Raw genomic sequence first — 17,552 nt, forward strand, 5'->3', positions numbered from 1 at the left:
GTAGTCCGTGATTGACTGTAGACCCTGCCACATACCTCTCGTATCTGAGCCGTTGAATTGCGACTATACTTTGTCTCTATACTGACGCTTAGCTTGTTTGATTGCCTTGCGGAGGGAATAGCTACACTGTTTGTATTCGGTCATATTTCCGGTCGCCTTGTCCTGATTAAAAGCAGTGGTTCGCGATTTCAGTTATGCGCGAATGCTGCCATAAATCCATGGTTTCTGGTTGGGGAAGGTTTTAATAGTTGCCGTGGGTACAACATCACCAATGCACTTGCTAGTAAACTCGCTCACCGAATCAGCATATACATCAATGTTGTTGTTCAACGCTATCCGGAACATATCCCAGTACACGTGATCGAAGCAATCTTGAAGCGTGGAATCAAATTGGTCGGACCAGCGTTGAACAGACCTGAGCACGGGCGTTTCCTGTTTGAGTTTCTGTCTATAGGCTGGGAGCAACAAAATGGAGTTGTGGTCAGATTTGCCGAAAGGAGGGCGAGGGAGGGCTTTGCATGCGTCGCGGAAGTTAGAGTAACAATGATCCAGACTTTTTCCAGCCCGGGTCGCGCATTCGATATGCTGATAAAATTTAGTGAGCCTTGTTTTCAAATTAGCCTTATTAAAGTCCCCAGCTACAATAAATGCAACCTCAGGATATGTGGTTTCCAGTTTACATAGGTCAGAGAGGAAGAAATGACTACTTTCTATGTCTTGCTGCTCCTTGGAGTGAGAATGCTATTATTCTTCTGAAAAGAAATGTCTTTATCCTCACATTCACACAAACACTTTATTATGCTGATAAAGTGAATGTGTTAATTACAGAGCAGAAAGCTGAACAGGCCATGAAATTACAACTGGCATACTGTTGATACTAGATCATTATCTGTTTATGAGAGAGGTGTGTGTGTGTGTGTGTGTGTGTGTGTGTGTGTGTGTGTGTGTGTGTGTGTGTGTGTGTGTGTGTGTGTGAGAGCTGAATAAATGTCAGGTTAATCACATGTTCATTAATAGCAGAGTGAAAATTGAAACCAGCCAATCAAAACGTCTAGTGAGCACTGACTCTGTGTCATAAGAAGCTGGTTCAAGTCAACAGCATGCCTCAGAGCTGACAGGTGGAGGGCAGAGCGGGAGAAAGGGGGGGGGGGGGGGGGGTGGAGAGGGATGGTGGACGACTGACAGACTGAAAGATAAGGAGAGCGAGAAAGGGAGACGGATGGAGATCGGTATTGAAGTAGAAAGTGGTGGATGTATTATTTTTCCTCTTCCCCTGATAAGGACGGGGAACTTAGAGACAGGTGGAGGGAGAGAGGGCCAGGAGAGACAGAGCACAGGAGAGAGGGCGAGAAGAGGCAGAGCACGGGAGAGAGGGCGAGGAGAGGCAGAGCACGGGAGAGAGGGCGAGAAGAGGCAGATCAAGGGAGAGAGGGCGAGAAGAGGCAGAGCACGGGAGAGAGGGCGAGAAGAGGCAGAGCACAGGAGAGAGGGCGAGGAGAGACAGAGCACGGGAGAGAGGGCGAGAAGAGGCAGAGCACGGGAGAGAGGGCGAGGAGAGGCAGAGCACGGGAGAGAGGGCGAGGAGAGGCAGAGCACGGGACAGAGGGCGAGAATATAGGCAGAGCACGGGATAGAGGTCGAGATGAGGCAGAGCACGGGAGAGAGGGCGAGGAGAGGCAGAGCACGGGAGAGAGGGCGAGAAGAGGCAGAGCACGGGAGAGAGGGCGAAAAGAGGCAGAACACGGGAGAGAGGGCGAGGAGAGGCAGAGCACGGGAGAGAGGGCGAGACCACGCTGAGATCAAGCTGAGATCACGCCGAGACCACGCCGAGATCACGCCGAGACCACGCCGAGACCACGCCGAGACCACGCCGAGACCACGCCGAGACCACGCCGACACAGTGAACAGCGAGTGCGTTTGTGTGTGTGGCTGTGGTCTTACCATGTCTGCAGTGGTGCATCGTTGACACTGGCAGGTGAAATGGTACTGCTCCTCTAGCTGAGTCTGTCTGTCTCTGGTAGGAGCCAACGAACCGATGTAACTAATAGTTAACTAGGTAGAGAGAGAGAGAGAGCGAATTAGAGAAAGGGACAGAGGGAGGTCACCGTTTTTATTTGCATCCTGCCTCAAGTCGACCAAAATCACACACCGTACCTCCTCAGCAGGTCGCATGTCTCTGACGGCTCGGAGGTGGAGCGTTTCCCCCTCAAACAGCATCACACAGCTGGGCCTGCAGTCATGGTTCAGCAACGACAGACTGTGGAGGGAGAGAGGAGGTTAGCGCGTGTGTGACAGAGACCAAGAGATTGAGAAAGAGAGATTGAAAGAGAAGGGCATTGAAGTGATAGACCAGTCATGTCATTGACACACTCATCACATTGTTTGGTTCTTCTCACACTCAGACACACAGTCCTAGAGGGCCGTTTAGCACTCACTGTGTGTGTGTGTGTGTGTGTGTGTGTGTGTGTGTGTGTGTGTGTGTGTGTGTGTGTGTGTGTGTGTGTGTGTGTGTGTGTGTGTGTGTGTGTGTGTGTGTGTGTGTGAGAACCGTTACAGTGAGCTCCTCATCAGTAATACTGTAGATAGGTTGGTTGTGTAGCAGGGCTGGTTTACATGGAGATATGATCTTTAAGTAATGCCACACAATCCCTCCTCCCCTCCCGTCCTCTCCTCTCCCCTCCCGTCCTCTCCTCTCTCCGAGATGTTCTCATGGTTACTGTTCAGAGAAACTGGAACAAAGAGCTTTGAAAGTCAACCAAATAGCCTGCACCCCACACACACCCAATCACACCACGGTGATGTAACAAGAAATGACAAGGTGACAACGAAGTGACAGACAGCGATGAGGCGTGAGTGATGTGTCACGATGATCCGTTTTGACTGGTCTGTGCCATTGCTCCTCAACCCTGTCGCAGAGGTCCACCAGACAGCGCACACTTTTTGTTCTAGCCCGGCACGAACACACTGACGACCTCATCACAAAGCCCTTGATTAGCTGGATCAGTGTATAGACTGTCAGGTGGTCCCCTAGTTGAAGGTTTGGGTAGCACTTCCGTCTGGCCAGTGTTAACATTAGACATCCGTGTTTACGTCTAAACAACACTTGGATGCTCTTACGTCTCTGTTTGGTCTTTTGTGAATACACACACACACACACACACACACACACACACACACACACACACACACACACACACACACACACACACACACACACACACACACACACACACACACACACACACACACACACACACACACACACACACACACTTAATGATAGGGTGTGTGTATCATTACACCTCTCCTAAACATCCATTACCAACCAACCAGGACTGTGGGAAATGAAATGGGATATGGTTTATATACCTGTGTTGATATGTTCAGTGGTACTAACTCCAACTTCCTCCTGGGATCATTACACATAGTGTAGAGGCTCTCCCGCTGTGCTTCTAATGTTTCTGCTAACCATTTCTAACGGCGAACCTAATCATTTACACCATCCATTCAGTATATTATAATTAAAACATGGACTTTCTTTATTTAAAGCTAGATCATTTGACAAAACAGGGTACTTGGTCCTTTTAGATACTTATGGACCCTCCATCTTGAAGCTAGAATCCTTCGTCGCTACATCCATTTCCGGATGTATAAATTAATAATATTTACAAATGTATTCTTGCAGAATATAACTTCTAAATGCCTCATGAGCGGAGTCCAACTGTCGTACCCCATCAGAACCCCAAACGTAAGCTTGTTTGACTCCGCATTGTTTGTAAACAATGTAAATGTAAACAAACACTATACAGCCTCAAAACATTTTAGGGAAGTACATCTCTCCTTTCATGAACGATTTGTTACGCATCTACAATGCATGCGCTCCGATACAGGAACGATACGTTTCAGTTTGAAATGATTCGGTGTGATTCGGGTTTGATTAGAGCAACGAATTGACGCGATTCGGTTTGATTAACTTTTGTGTTGTTGTTGAATGAACACATTCATTTGCCATTTTAAATGAACATCTGCTGCTGAAGGGGGATCAGGAGCTGGGCCTCTGAGCTAGACATGTCTGACATTACTTCTCTAATCTGAGTGGCACTCTGTTAGTGTGCGTGCGTATGTGTGTCAATGGTCTGTGTAGGCACCTGAGCTGAGCCATTGGGCAGACTGAGCATCTATCACCCCTTTAACCAGATTAGGGATGCGGAGAATGTATGTTATTTGTCCCCTCACTTTTTATCTGAAATCACCCACTGATGAACTTGTCATTTTTGCACATTGAAAATGTTTTGAACTAGTACTATGTCCATATTTATATTTATAAATTAGCATGGCATTTAGCCAATGAATATAATGCAGCTTAGGATTTTACCCCAGTCTCGAAAGCTAATGTTTTAGGCTGTTTGGAATTTTACAGAGAGCTTCTCCCGCTGCGAACGATGAACGCGAAATGATTGCTGTCCTTTATGAAATGAACCTGTTCATGTAAACATGACTAAATACACTGACTGTTTAAAGCAAAACAATTTATTTTGGTGAACCTGAACAATCTAAATAAAATCGGAATGATTGAAAACCCCAATCAGCAGTTAGATGTGAGTTGCGCCCCATTCCGGTAGGCTACACAACTCCGGTAAAACCGTGTATGCCATGAATACAAAAATATATATAATAATAAATAAAAAAATGTAACATCTTTTGTCTCTCTGTGTTTCATCATTATCCTTCAACTTGCTAGAGGCTGAATGTATCTCACAGGAGAAAGAAACCGAGCGAGGGAAACAGCGCCCCTCTGTCTCTCTACATGTAGGCCATCTATCTGATGCTGTCTGGTCCAAACGAGTATGACATTGTTGCCGTCCGTAGCATTGAAGGCAAGGGAAGCCGGCGAGCGTCTGGCCTCCCTTGAGGAAAAAAAAGTATATAAAAAAAATTCCAACCAGCATTGAGCTAAACTGAGTGAGCTCGACTGTGAATGGTCCTGGCGCACCAAAAAAAAGTGTCAAGGGAAGCCAGTTTGGATTTGGGGTCACTCCTATCAAATCCCATTGACAGCATACGTCACTGACAGAAAAACTTGAATTGTTGCATCTCGCTGTGTTGTCCTCTGGTGACTAGCTAGCTAACTATTAACTATTAATTAAAAAACATTAGTGAACATTAGTGAACATTAGTGAACATGAGTAAAAAACATTAGTGAACCTGCGATTTGGAATGTTTTAATTGGTTTTCTGATCAATGCATGCTTAATTTAGATCGGTTTGGGCTCATATGTACTCATACCTTAAACATTTGCACAGTGGACCGATGTGTATCGGTGAATCGTTACATCCCTAATACATTTGATATCATGGATGGTCAGTCCTCGCATCCATAGAGCCGTCAATGAATTTGAGAGTGGTTACATTTCTCCAGCCCCATCCTTTTTTTTAGCAAAATAGGGGCAGGGAGGTCGCTTTGTTATTGTTTCAATTAAGGATTCTAGCTTTAAATGAGAATACATGTATTGTCAACAGCACTTGACACAGATAATTAGACAGTGTGTGGTGTCAGCTATCGCTTGACTGCAGCAGTTTATTATTCTGCTTTCTATGAAGCGCTCCTTATCTTTTATCATATTCAGTGTGTGTGTGTGTGTGTGTGTGTGTGTGTGTGTGTGTGTGTGTGTGTGTGTGTGTGTGTGTGTGTGTGTGTGTGTGTGTGTGTGTGTATCTTGATCAGTAAGCCCGTGGCATTGTTCTATGTAAAGGCATGTGATGAATATCAATGAAAAATCTAACAGCGCAACTTCTTTTCAAATGGATATTCATCATTAGCATATTAACTGGATTAATTAGCTAAACTTGATCAAACATGCTAATAATGACTGCATAGTACAGCCTACTTCTGATTATCTGATGCAACGCAGTGCTGTAGAAACAATAGATCTGGTGTGTGTGTGGGTGTGTGTGCCAACCTTCTCAAGATCAAGACTAATTCAATACTTCTTTGGTTTGCTAACTTTATCAGACCTCATAAGCACACACAAAACACACCAGGGCACCCCAAAAATCTGTCAGGGCACAAAGTACATGTGGATGGCTGAGGGGTGGTCCGGAGGGAGAATTTTGCATTTTTCAAACACCTGAAACACATTTGTCCTGCAATCTAGAGCCATAACTGTTATGCTTAATTCTATGTAAATCGGTTTCTTTTTCTCCATATCTATCTACCTTTTGAACTGCCTGCATCTTCCTGACTGGTTGTTCTTTTTTAAATAAACTAAATATGCATCTCTGGTCAAATCTGGATAAAAGATTTAAAGGAATGTGAATTTTATTCAGTATAATCAGTAAATGCTTGCTTTTCTAAAGTCTACCAACAGGCATGCCAGCTAAGATAGAGTAGTAGCCAGCTTGTATAAATAACTGAATTGATAGCCCGAAAATGGCTTCTTGGTAGCAAGTTATGAGGTTGGGAGATTGGAAACCTAGCTGGGCTAGCTAAAGCCAACTTCATGAAATTACTTGGTGGCAAGTAATATTACAGAGAAAAATATACAGTGCCTTCGTAAAGTATTCAGACCTCTTCACTTTTCCCACATTTTTGTTACGTTACAGCCTTATTCTAAAAAATATGTTTTCCTCACCAATCTACACACAATACCCCATAATGACAAAGCAAAAACAGTTTTTTAGAAATTGTTGCTACTTTATAAAAAATGTCAAACTGAAATATTACATTTACAAAAGTATTCAGACCCTTTACTCAGTACTAATGTTCTTCTCTGCAGATCCTCTCAAGCTCAGTCAGGTTGGAGGGGGAAAGTTAATGCACAGCTATTTTCAGGACTCTCCAGAGATGTTCGAACGGGTTCAAGTCCGGACTCTGGCTGGGCCAATCAAGGACATTCAGAGACTTCTCCCGAAGCCACTGCTGAGTAGTCTTGGTTGTGTGCTTAGGGTCATTGTCCTGTTGGAAGTTGAACATTCGCCCTAGTCTGAGGTCCTGAGCACTCTGGAGCAGGTTTTCATGATGGATCTCTCTGTACTTTGCTCTGTTCATCTTTGCCTCGATCCTGACTACTCCCAGTCCCTACCTCCTGAAAAACATCCCCATAGCATGATGCTGCCACCACCATGCTTCACCGTAGGGATGGAGCCTGGTTTCCTCCAGATGTGACGCTTGGCATTCAGGCCAAAGAGTTGTCTTGGTTTCATCAGACCAAAGAATCTTGTTTCTCATGGTCTGAGAGTCTTTCAGTGCCTTTAGGCAAACTCCAAGCGGGCTGACAAGTGCCTTTTTACTGAGGAGTGGCTTCCGTCTGGCCACTCTACCATAAAGGACTGATTGGTGGAGTGCTGCAGAGATGGTTGTCCTTCTGGAATGTTCTCCCATCTCCACAGAGGAACTCTAGAGCTCTGTCAGAGTGACCATCGGCTTCTTGGTCACCTCCCTGACCAAGGTCCTTCTACCCCGATTGCTCAGTTTGGCCGGGCAGCCAGCTCTAGGAAGAGTCTTGGTGGTTCCAAACTTCTTCCATTTAAGAATGATGGAGGCCACTGTGTTCTTAGGGACCTGCAATGTTGCAGACATTTTTTGGTACCCTTCCCCAGATCTGTGCCTCAACACAATACTGTCTCGGAGCTCTACGGACAATTCCTTCGACCTCTGCTCTGACATGCACTGTCAACTGTGGGACCTTATATAAATAGGTGTGTGTCTTTCCAAATCATGTCCAATCAATTGAATTTACCACAGGTGGCCTCCAACAAGTTGTAAAAACATCTCAAGGGTGATAAATGGAAACAGGATGCACCTGAGCTCAATTTCGAGTCCCAAAGCAAAGGGTCTGAATACTTATGTAAAAATGAATTTCTGTTTTTTGAATTTTAACACATTGAATTTTAACATTTCTAAAAACCTGTTTTCGCTTTGTATTGTGTATTGTGTATAGATCGCTGAGAATTCTTTAAAAAAAATACATTTTAGAATAAGGCTGTAACGTAACAACATGTGGAAAAAGTCAAGGGGTCTGAATACTTTCCGAATGCACTATATTTTTAAACAGGACAAATCTGAGGGTGCACATGCCCCTCTGCCACCTACGGGCACGACACCTCTGAGACACACACATATACAGTTGAAGTCGGAAGTTTACATACACCTTAGGTTGGAGTCATTAAAACTCGTTTTTCAACCACTCCACAAATTTCTTGTTAATAAACAACAATTTTGGCAAGTTTGTTAGGACATCTACTTATTTTATTTACAGACATATTATTTCACTTATAATTGACTGTATCACAATTCCAGTGGGTCAGAAGTTTACATACACTAAATTGACTGTGCCTTTAAACTCAATACCCATCCCGGATCCGGGATCATTCTCATCAGAAACGCTGACTAGAATAGCCTAGCGCAACAGGGAATATCATATAATATAAATACATGAAATCACAAGTCCAATACAGCAACTGAAAGATAAACATCTTGTGAATCCAGCCAACATGTCCGATTTTTAAAATGTTTTACAGCGAAAACACAACATATATTTATGTTAGCTCACCACAATAGCCCAAAACACAACGCCATTTTTTCACCGCAAAGATAGCTTTCACAAAACCCACAAATAGAGATAAAATTAATCACTAACCTTTGAACAACTTCATCAGATGACAGTCTTATGACATCATGGTATACAATACATTTATGTTTTGTTCGAAAATGTGCATATTTATAGCTACAAATCGTGGTTTTACATTGGCGCCATGGTCAGAAATGGCTCCAAAATATACGGAGAAATTTTAGAGAGCCACGTAATCTAACAGAAAAACTCATCATAAACTTTGATGAAAAATACATGTTGTACATATAATTAAAGATACACTGGTTCTTAATGCAACCGCTGTGTTAGATATAAAAAAATAACTTTAGTAAAAAGCACAGCATGCAATAATCTGAGACAGCGCTCAGCCATTCTCCGCCATGTTGGAGTCAACAGAGTCAACAAAAATACGAAATAACATCATAAATATTCCCTTACCTTTGATGAACTTTCATCAGAATGCAGTGCCAGGAATCCTAGTTCCACAATAAATCGTTGTTTTGTTTTAGAATGTCCATTTCTTCTGTCGAATTAGCAACTTTGGCTAGCATGTGTAACCCACGTGTCCATGAAGATTTGACGCATTGAACGAAAACTTCTAAATGTGATAATAAAAGTCGAATAAACTGGTCAAACTCAGTTGAGAATCAGTCTTCAGGATGTTTTTCTCATATATATCCAATAACGTCCCAGACGGAGCATTTCTTCGTGTCTATCTAACAATTTGCAGACAAAGATATGACATACCCAAGTGCGTGGCCAAATACTGCCAATATGGCTGACCTGTCACTCCAAAGGCTCTCATTCGGTCCCACATAAGGCTAGACACTTCATTCCACGTTCTACTGCCTGTTGACATCTAGTGGAAGGCGTATGAAGTGCATACAGATCCATAAATACAAGGCAATTGAATAGGCGATGCCTTTCACAGAGACCAATTTCTGAATTTTCACTTCCTGTTTGGAAGTTTGCCTGACAAATGAGTTCTGTTTTACTCACAGATATAATTCAAACAGTTTTAGAAACTTCAGAGTGTTTTCTATCCAATAGTAATAATAATATGCATATCATATGATCTAGGACAGAGTACGAGGCCGTTTAATTTGGGCACCATTTTATCCAAAAGTGAATATGGCGCCCCTAAAATTTTGGCAAGTTTGTTAGGACATCTATTTATTTTATTTACAGACATATTATTTCACTTATAATTGACTGTATCACAATTCCAGTGGGTCAGAAGTTTACATACACTAAATTGACTGTGCCTTTAAACAGCTTGGAAAATTCCAGAAAATTATGTCATGGCTTTAGAAGCTTCTGATAGGCTAATTCAAGTCTGGTTCATCCTTGGGAGCAATTTCCAAACGCCTGAAGGTACCACGTTCATCAAACAATAGTACACAAGTATAAACACCATATAAGCAGCCATCATACCGCTCAGGAAGGAGATGTGTTCTGTCTCCTAGAGATGAACGTACTTGGTGCGAAAAGTGCAAATCAATCCCAGAACAACAGCAAAAGACCTTGTGAATATGCTGGAGGAAACAGGTACAAAAGTATCTATATCCACAGTAAAACAAGTCCTATATCGACATAACCTGAAAGGCCGCTCAACAAGGAAGAAGCCACTGCTCAAAAACCACCACAAAAAAGACAGACTACGGTTTGCAACTGCACATGGGGACAAAGATCGTACTTTTTGGAGAAATGTCCTCTGGTCTGATGAAACAAAAATAGAACTGTTTGGACATAATGACCATCGTTATGTTTGGAGGAAAAAAGGGGAGGCTTGCAAGCCGAAGAACACCTTCCCAACCGTGAAGCACGGGAGTGGCAGCATCATGTTGTGGGGGTGCTTTGCTGCAGGAGGGCTGGTGCACTTCACAAAATAGATGTCATCATGAGGGGGGAAAAGTATGTGGATATATTGAAGCAACATCTCAAGACATCAGTCAGGAAGTTAAAGCTTGGTTGCAAATGTGTCTTCCAAATGGACAATGACCCCAAGCATACTTCCAATGTTGTGGCAAAATGGCTTAAGGACAACAAAGTCAAGGTATTGGAGTGGCCATCACAAAGCCCTGACCTCAATCCTATAGAAAATTTGGGGCAGAACTGGAAAAGCGTGTGCGAGCAAGGAGGCCTACAAACCTGACTTGGTTACACCAGCTCTGTCAGGGGGAATGGGCCAAAATTCACCCAACTTATTGTGGGAAGCTTGTGGAAGGCTACCTAAAACATTTGACCCACGTTAAACAATTTAAAGGCAATGCTACCAAATACTAATTGAGTGTAAGTAAACTTCTGACCGACTAGGAATGTGATGATTGAAATAAAAGCTGAAATAAATCATTCTCTCTACTATTATTCTGAAATTTCACATTCTTAAAATAAAGTGGTGATCCTAACTGACCTAAGACAGGGAATTTTTACTAGGATTAAATGTCAGAAATGGGGAAAAACTGAGTTTAAATATATTTGGCTGAGGTGTGTGTAAACTACTGACTTCAACTGTACGCACAGAGAAACCTAAACAAAACTGCCAAATTAATTAGCTAGTCATGACCAAGTTATTGTAGAAAGGAGCAGTAACATGCCAGCACATTACAGGGAATACTAAATTAAACAGGAGCTAAATATTAAATCATTAAAAAATAAATAGAAAGTGAATGTGAGAATAGAGACTTGTCAGGAGAAACCCCCTCTCTTCTGCAAACCGGTGCTAGGCAACCCAGAAATATCAATAGGCAGGGCATAGTCAAGTAGAAGCCCATCTTTTATGGATGTGTCTCACACACACACACACACACACACACACACACACACACACACACACACACACACAGCGGTGTTAGCAGTGTAGGAAGGCCTGGCTAAGCCGTGCTAAACCCTCTCAGACCATCTGACAAGCTGCCTTAGCCAGATATACAACCAGGGTTAGAGACTACCTGCAGAACCCTCTGTGTGTGTGTGTACGCAGTGTGTGTACGCAGTGTGTGTCTGTGATCTGTGTGTATGTGTACGTGATGTGTGTGTTTGTGGTGCATGCACGCAGTGTGTGTGTGTGTGTGTGTAGTCAGTATAACATGACGCGTTGCGACAGCCCTGATCCCCCATATTCATCAGACCTGAACAGTGGGATTAGCCTGAACCACGCTTCAGAATACCACTACGCTGTCCTGTGTGTGTGTGTGTGTGTGTGTGTGTGTGTGTGTGTGTGTGTGTGTGTGTGTGTGTGTGTGTGTGTGTGTAACTGCTTTAGAAAACCACTCCTCTCCTCCACTCAAACATAAGCCACGCCCAAGTCAGCATATTCTACATCCATGTGTGCCCGACTAAAAAAATCTTGGTCGACAGAAAGTCGTCTGTTCTTTCGACCAATCGATTGCTCGAAAATATTTAAACATGTATTTTTCCATATATAGACACACCCTATGTGTTGTAATAAAATAATTTATGTTCATTGTCATTGTTCATTGTCTGATGCTTTAAGCTTACGGTTTGATGCCTCAAGAGGGCGCCAGAGATCTAGATAACCAGAAGAAGAAGAAAAAACTTCACATGACCCAACTATTATCCTCCCGCTCTCCTGCTGGCTTTCACAGATTCTGCCATTACTCTACTGAAGTTGCTGGTAATCTGCGTGCAGTTATGGTTTTCACACATTTTCCTGAAACAGTTTCATTTCCTTTAATATAATAATGTCTTCAAATCGTTGCCATGCAGTTAATGAAAATTCTATCCAAATCTAAATGAAAATGATACAAACCTAAAAAGTAACTTCTATTGCCATTGCCAACTATGTAAAAATAGCCTACATAAAGCCAAAATAAATGTCCTATAAATCACATTGGCAACACATGGCCTGTCTGCAACGAACTTGAAACATTGTATCAACTATTAACTTGGGTGCAAAGCTTTGCATAAAATATTCTCTAAGTCTAAGTCAAACACTAATAAGAAGCAGATTTAATGACGTTTCCACTGGATCAGAGCATGACATTTTTCCCATTCATGCTGAGTGGTTATTGAAAGGGAGAAAGCTGGAAAGATATTTCAAATACATTGAGGAACTATTGTCATTCTCAATGGATCTAAAAACAGACTTTGTTTGCTTGTTGTTTGAGGTGAAGAAAACATTACTTTGAGAAGCTCCACAGGTCATTAGCGATGGTGCGTTAAGCCAATCAGAAGTACCATATTATACAGGATGTACCGCCCCCACCTACCGTCAACCAATCACGTCAATGTGGAGCTATACAGAGCCCTCCGCATTGTTACAAAATTTGGGAGGCGAATGGCGCTGTGGTAGAGAGCTGGATTTGGCCTCTGCATGCCTCTGGAGGCTCCGCAATTGCGTCACACCCTCTATATGGAGCCTCCGACCACATTTTAGAATTAAGCATGAATTGGCTTTTAGACTAGGCCTCCGCAATGGATTAGTTCACTGACAATAACACACACACCTATCACTTCTCTTTTTTGTCTCTCACAACCTTCTCCCCCTCTTCCTCTCTCCCTCCCCGTGGGACAGAATGCGCCTTCCTAGCGCCTGCATCTGAACTACATAATTATCTGACATGTCAACACTGATAAACATATCATTTAACAACCATTCATCCCTCTCACTCGCTCTCTCACCCTCTCTCACCGCCTCAAAGAGCGGTCAGTTGTCAGTCAAGAAGCAGAGAGAGAGAGAGAGAGAGAGAGCGGTCTAGAGATGGAGAGAGCGAAAGAGAGTGACAGACAGAGAAAGGCAGAGAAAGAGAGAGACCGATGATGGAGAGACAGATTTGAGTATAATGTGTTCATCCTAGAGAAGAGGTAATTGAACAAGCTTTTAAATTATGCCCACCTGACCCAGATTGCGATTGATCCATTTTTGGATTGCGTAAACAACAACCGTAATTGTGTAAAGGCAGGGGATTGTGGGTTGTGTTCCAAACAAATCAACCACAAGTGTACTTGCTCTAGTTCCTCCACGGCACAGCTAGGAAAGCTCAAAAAAAGCACCTTGTAGTTGAAGACTATTCTTTGAGTCATAAAAGTGCATTGAAATGACATAGGAACAGGCACACTTTGGAGAAGTGTGTGGCCCCTTGGAAACACCAGTTACACCTCTCGGTTTTTTGTGTCTTATGTTGCACCTACCCCAAGAACATTATTATCCTGTTCCTGAATGTATCCAGAGTATTTTCAGATTTCATTATCAACAAATGTGGTGAAAAGTACAGTAAATGTAAAATGCACTTAAAATCAACAGTGTATGTTTGGATTCAGTCTTGTCAGGTGAACTGTTGTGTCCTCACTTTCAGTCTAATACTTTTCCCATGATCTCCAAACTGTTCCCTTTTAATTGCTACCATGGTTAGGCATATGCATTTCATATGTGTTCTGCAAGAATTAAAATAAATTTAATTTAGCCCCCTATCCATATAGGCCAATTCCCACGAGTGTAAGGGGTTAATGGTGATGCCAGGGGAACCCCCCCCCCCCCATTAAGAGCCAATGATAGGCCCTAACACGTCAGGATCTAACCACTAAACACTACTCTCTGGTAATTACATGCAACTATAACACCAGGCTTTGTCAGGAAACACTGTATGTTGCTCTGTGTGTGTGTGTGTGTGTGTGTGTGTGTGTGTGTGTGTGTGTGTGTGTGTGTGTGTGTGTGTGTGTGTGTGTGTGTGTGTGTGTGTGTGTGTATGTGTCTCTGTCTGTCTGTCTGTCTGTCTGTCTGTCTGTCTGTCTGTCTGTCTGTCTGTCTGTCTTACCTGGGGTAGAGTCCCACTCCGATCTCTTGTAGCTCCCCGTCACTGATGGTGAAACAATTACATGTAAGCTGCAGAGAAAGAACACAGAACAAATTAGTCACATGCCTACACCACTGTTCAGATACTGACAACACTCCCACGGCCACAGATAAAAATAAAGAAACCCGATTGAAATGATTCCACTGCAGTAAAACGAGACTTGGCGCTGCCTGGCTGTCATCCCTCATAACAGAAATAGGATATGTAGATATGTAGATCAAAGACAGAACAGGTTGAGGTAATAGAAGACATATAGAAATGTCTGCAGGTACTGTCCAATCTCTCTCTTCATGCTGCCAAATAAGGAGAAAATGCTCCGAGAGAGATTGTTTAAAGAGTGTGTCAGTGAGGTTATAATGAAGACACACTGCTGCCGTCCGGAGAAAGACAAGAGTGAAGGAGCGGAGGGGGGTATGTCTGCTTGTGTCTTTAGAGACGGTCAAATACGAAGAGTGTGTGTGTGTGTGTGTGTGTGTGTGTGTGTGTGTGTGTGTGTGTGTGTGTGTGTGTGTGTGTGTGTGTGTGTGTGTGTGTGTGTGTGTGTGTGCGCGTGCGTGTGTGTGTGTCACCCAGAAACATATATAATACTCTCCTGTTCATGTGTGTCTGCTGTCCATCTATGGATATGAAAGTATTTTCCTCCTCTGTCATTCATTCAGGTCTGGTTCTTGTCTAACCCACTATCTGTTTCCTGTCTATCCTAACCAGTTCTGGGTTTCAAATTGTGTGTGTGCATTCGTGTGAGAGGGGGAGAGAAAGAAAAAGCGCAAAAGAGAGAAGAGGGAAGAACGTCGACTTCAAACTCAGAGAGACTCACAGACACGGTGCTTGATACTGCCAGTAACATGCTGTACTGAAGTTCCTGAGTCCTAATATCAGTAACAAAGGCAAGTCTTTTCAAAGCCTAAAGACAAAGACACAATGTTGATCTACATACTGAGCTGTTTGAAACACTGTTTCAAAGAAAATACATTTGAAAAGGTGGGGAGACCAGACGTGGGGAGACCAGACAGAGAAAATAGACTTGAAAAGGTGGGGAGACCAGACAGAGAAAATACATTTGAAAAGGTGGGGAGACCAGACAGAGAAAATAGACTTGAAAAGGTGGGGAGACCAGACAGAGAAAATAGACTTGAAAAGGTGGGGAGACCAGACAGAGAAAATAGACTTGAAAAGGTGGGGAGACCAGACAGAGAAAATAGACTTGAAAAGGTGGGGAGACCAGACAGAGAAAATACATTTGAAAAGGTGGGGAGACCAGACAGAGAAAATACATTTGAAAAGGTGGGGAGACCAGACAGAGAAAATACATTTGAAAAGGTGGGGAGACCAGACAGAGAAAATACATTTGAAAAGGTGGGGAGACCAGACAGAGAAAATACATTTGAAAAGGTGGGGAGACCAGACAGAAAAAATAAATTTGAAAAGGTGGGGACACCAGACAGAGGGAAAATACATTTGAAAAGGTGGGGAGACCAGACTGAGAGCAAATAGACTTGAAAAGGTGGGGAGACCAGACAGAGAAAATACATTTGAAAAGGTGGGGAGACCAGACAGAAAAATACATTTGAAAAGGTGGGGAGACCAGACAGAGGGAAAATAGACTTGAAAAGGTGGGGAGACCAGACAGAAAAATACATTTGAAAAGGTGGGGAGACCAGACAGAGGGAAAATAGACTTGAAAAGGTGGGGAGACCAGACAGAGAAAATAGACTTGAAAAGGTGGGGAGACCAGACAGAGAAAATACATTTGAAAAGGTGGGGAGACCAGACAGAGAAAATACATTTGAAAAGGTGGGGAGACCAGACTGAGAGAAAATAGACTTGAAAAGGTGGGAAGACCAGACAGAGAAAATAGACTTGAAAAGGTGGGGAGACCAGACAGAGAAATATATTTGAAAAGGTGGGGAGACCAGACAGAGGGAAAATACATTTGAAAAGGTGGGGACACCAGACTGAGAAAATACATTTGAAAAGGTGGGGAGACCAGACAGAGGGAAAATAGACTTGAAAAGGTGGGGAGACCAGACAGAGAAAATAGACTTGAAAAGGTGGGGAGACCAGACAGAGAAAATACATTTGAAAAGGTGGGGAGACCAGACAGAGAAAATACATTTGAAAAGGTGGGGAGACCAGACAGAAAAAATACATTTGAAAAGGTGGGGACACCAGACAGAGGGAAAATACATTTGAAAAGGTGGGGAGACCAGACTGAGAGAAAATAGACTTGAAAAGGCGGGGAGACCAGACAGAGAAAATACATTTGAAAAGGTGGGGAGACGAAGAGAAACAGAGCAACTCAAAACACAATCAACACCTCTACTGTGTTGCTCTGCCACTGAGAAAGCAATCAGTGCAAAAACAAGTCAAAGCACTGTGTGTGTGTGTGTGTGTGTGTGTGTGTGTGTGTGTGTGTGTGTGTGTGTACACACGTGTCTATTCTCTAAACAGGCCTCTAGCTCCTCCTCAGGCATATATTTAAAAAAATATCCTCTCTTTTCAGCATCAATATTCATCTCAATGATCGTGCTCTCTGACAACGAAACCAGCTAGAGAACTACAAGAGTCTCAATGATTCTGATGTGGTTCACTGATAAAAGCAGAGGAGTGACATGAGGTGTCATGGGAAAAGGAGTCCTTTATCATTCCCCCAGTTTGTCATCTAGTGCTCACTAGGTAGCTTGCTCATTACAGCTACATAGACACATTGACCGGTTGTAGCGCTGTCGTACAAATGGACCAGGCCACATTGGCACGTTGACCCGATATTCAGTGCCATACCAAAATGTCTTACGGTTTAAGCCACACGCACACACAGTCACGGTCGAGGCAAACCGATGGACAACAATCTTGGGTAGGAGTGTGTGTATATGAGAGAGCGATATTTGGTCAATAACCAGATATCTGTCAAAACCTGTCAAAGTAGACAAGAGGCCTGGAGGTGACAAATAAAAGACACACACACACACACACACACACACACACACACACACACACACACACACACACACACACACACACACACACACACACACACACACACACACACACACACACTTTCCTGGGGCTGAGCTTTATTACAACCTCTGTAGTGCTGTCAATCACAGGAACACCCATAACTCACTATGCCACAGAAGACCCTCCCCTCT

At 43.2% G+C, this 17,552-nt stretch overlaps 1 protein-coding gene across 1 annotated transcript in view; it reads right to left on the reverse strand.

The window, feature by feature from the left end:
• smyd3 (SET and MYND domain containing 3) overlaps positions 1-17,552 on the reverse strand; it is a 194,065-nt gene that overhangs the window by 57,712 nt on the left and 118,801 nt on the right. Inside the window, exons 6-8 of the mRNA XM_071327203.1 lie at positions 14,365-14,432; positions 2,155-2,257; positions 1,942-2,052 (exon numbers count right to left, since the gene is read on the reverse strand). Coding sequence (XP_071183304.1) covers positions 1,942-2,052; positions 2,155-2,257; positions 14,365-14,432 — 282 coding nt within the window. The remainder of the gene's footprint in view (positions 1-1,941; positions 2,053-2,154; positions 2,258-14,364; positions 14,433-17,552) is intronic.

The sequence above is a fragment of the Salvelinus alpinus genome, chromosome 9 (genome assembly GCF_045679555.1).
Source record: "Salvelinus alpinus chromosome 9, SLU_Salpinus.1, whole genome shotgun sequence".
NCBI classification, from domain to species: domain Eukaryota; kingdom Metazoa; phylum Chordata; class Actinopteri; order Salmoniformes; family Salmonidae; genus Salvelinus; species Salvelinus alpinus.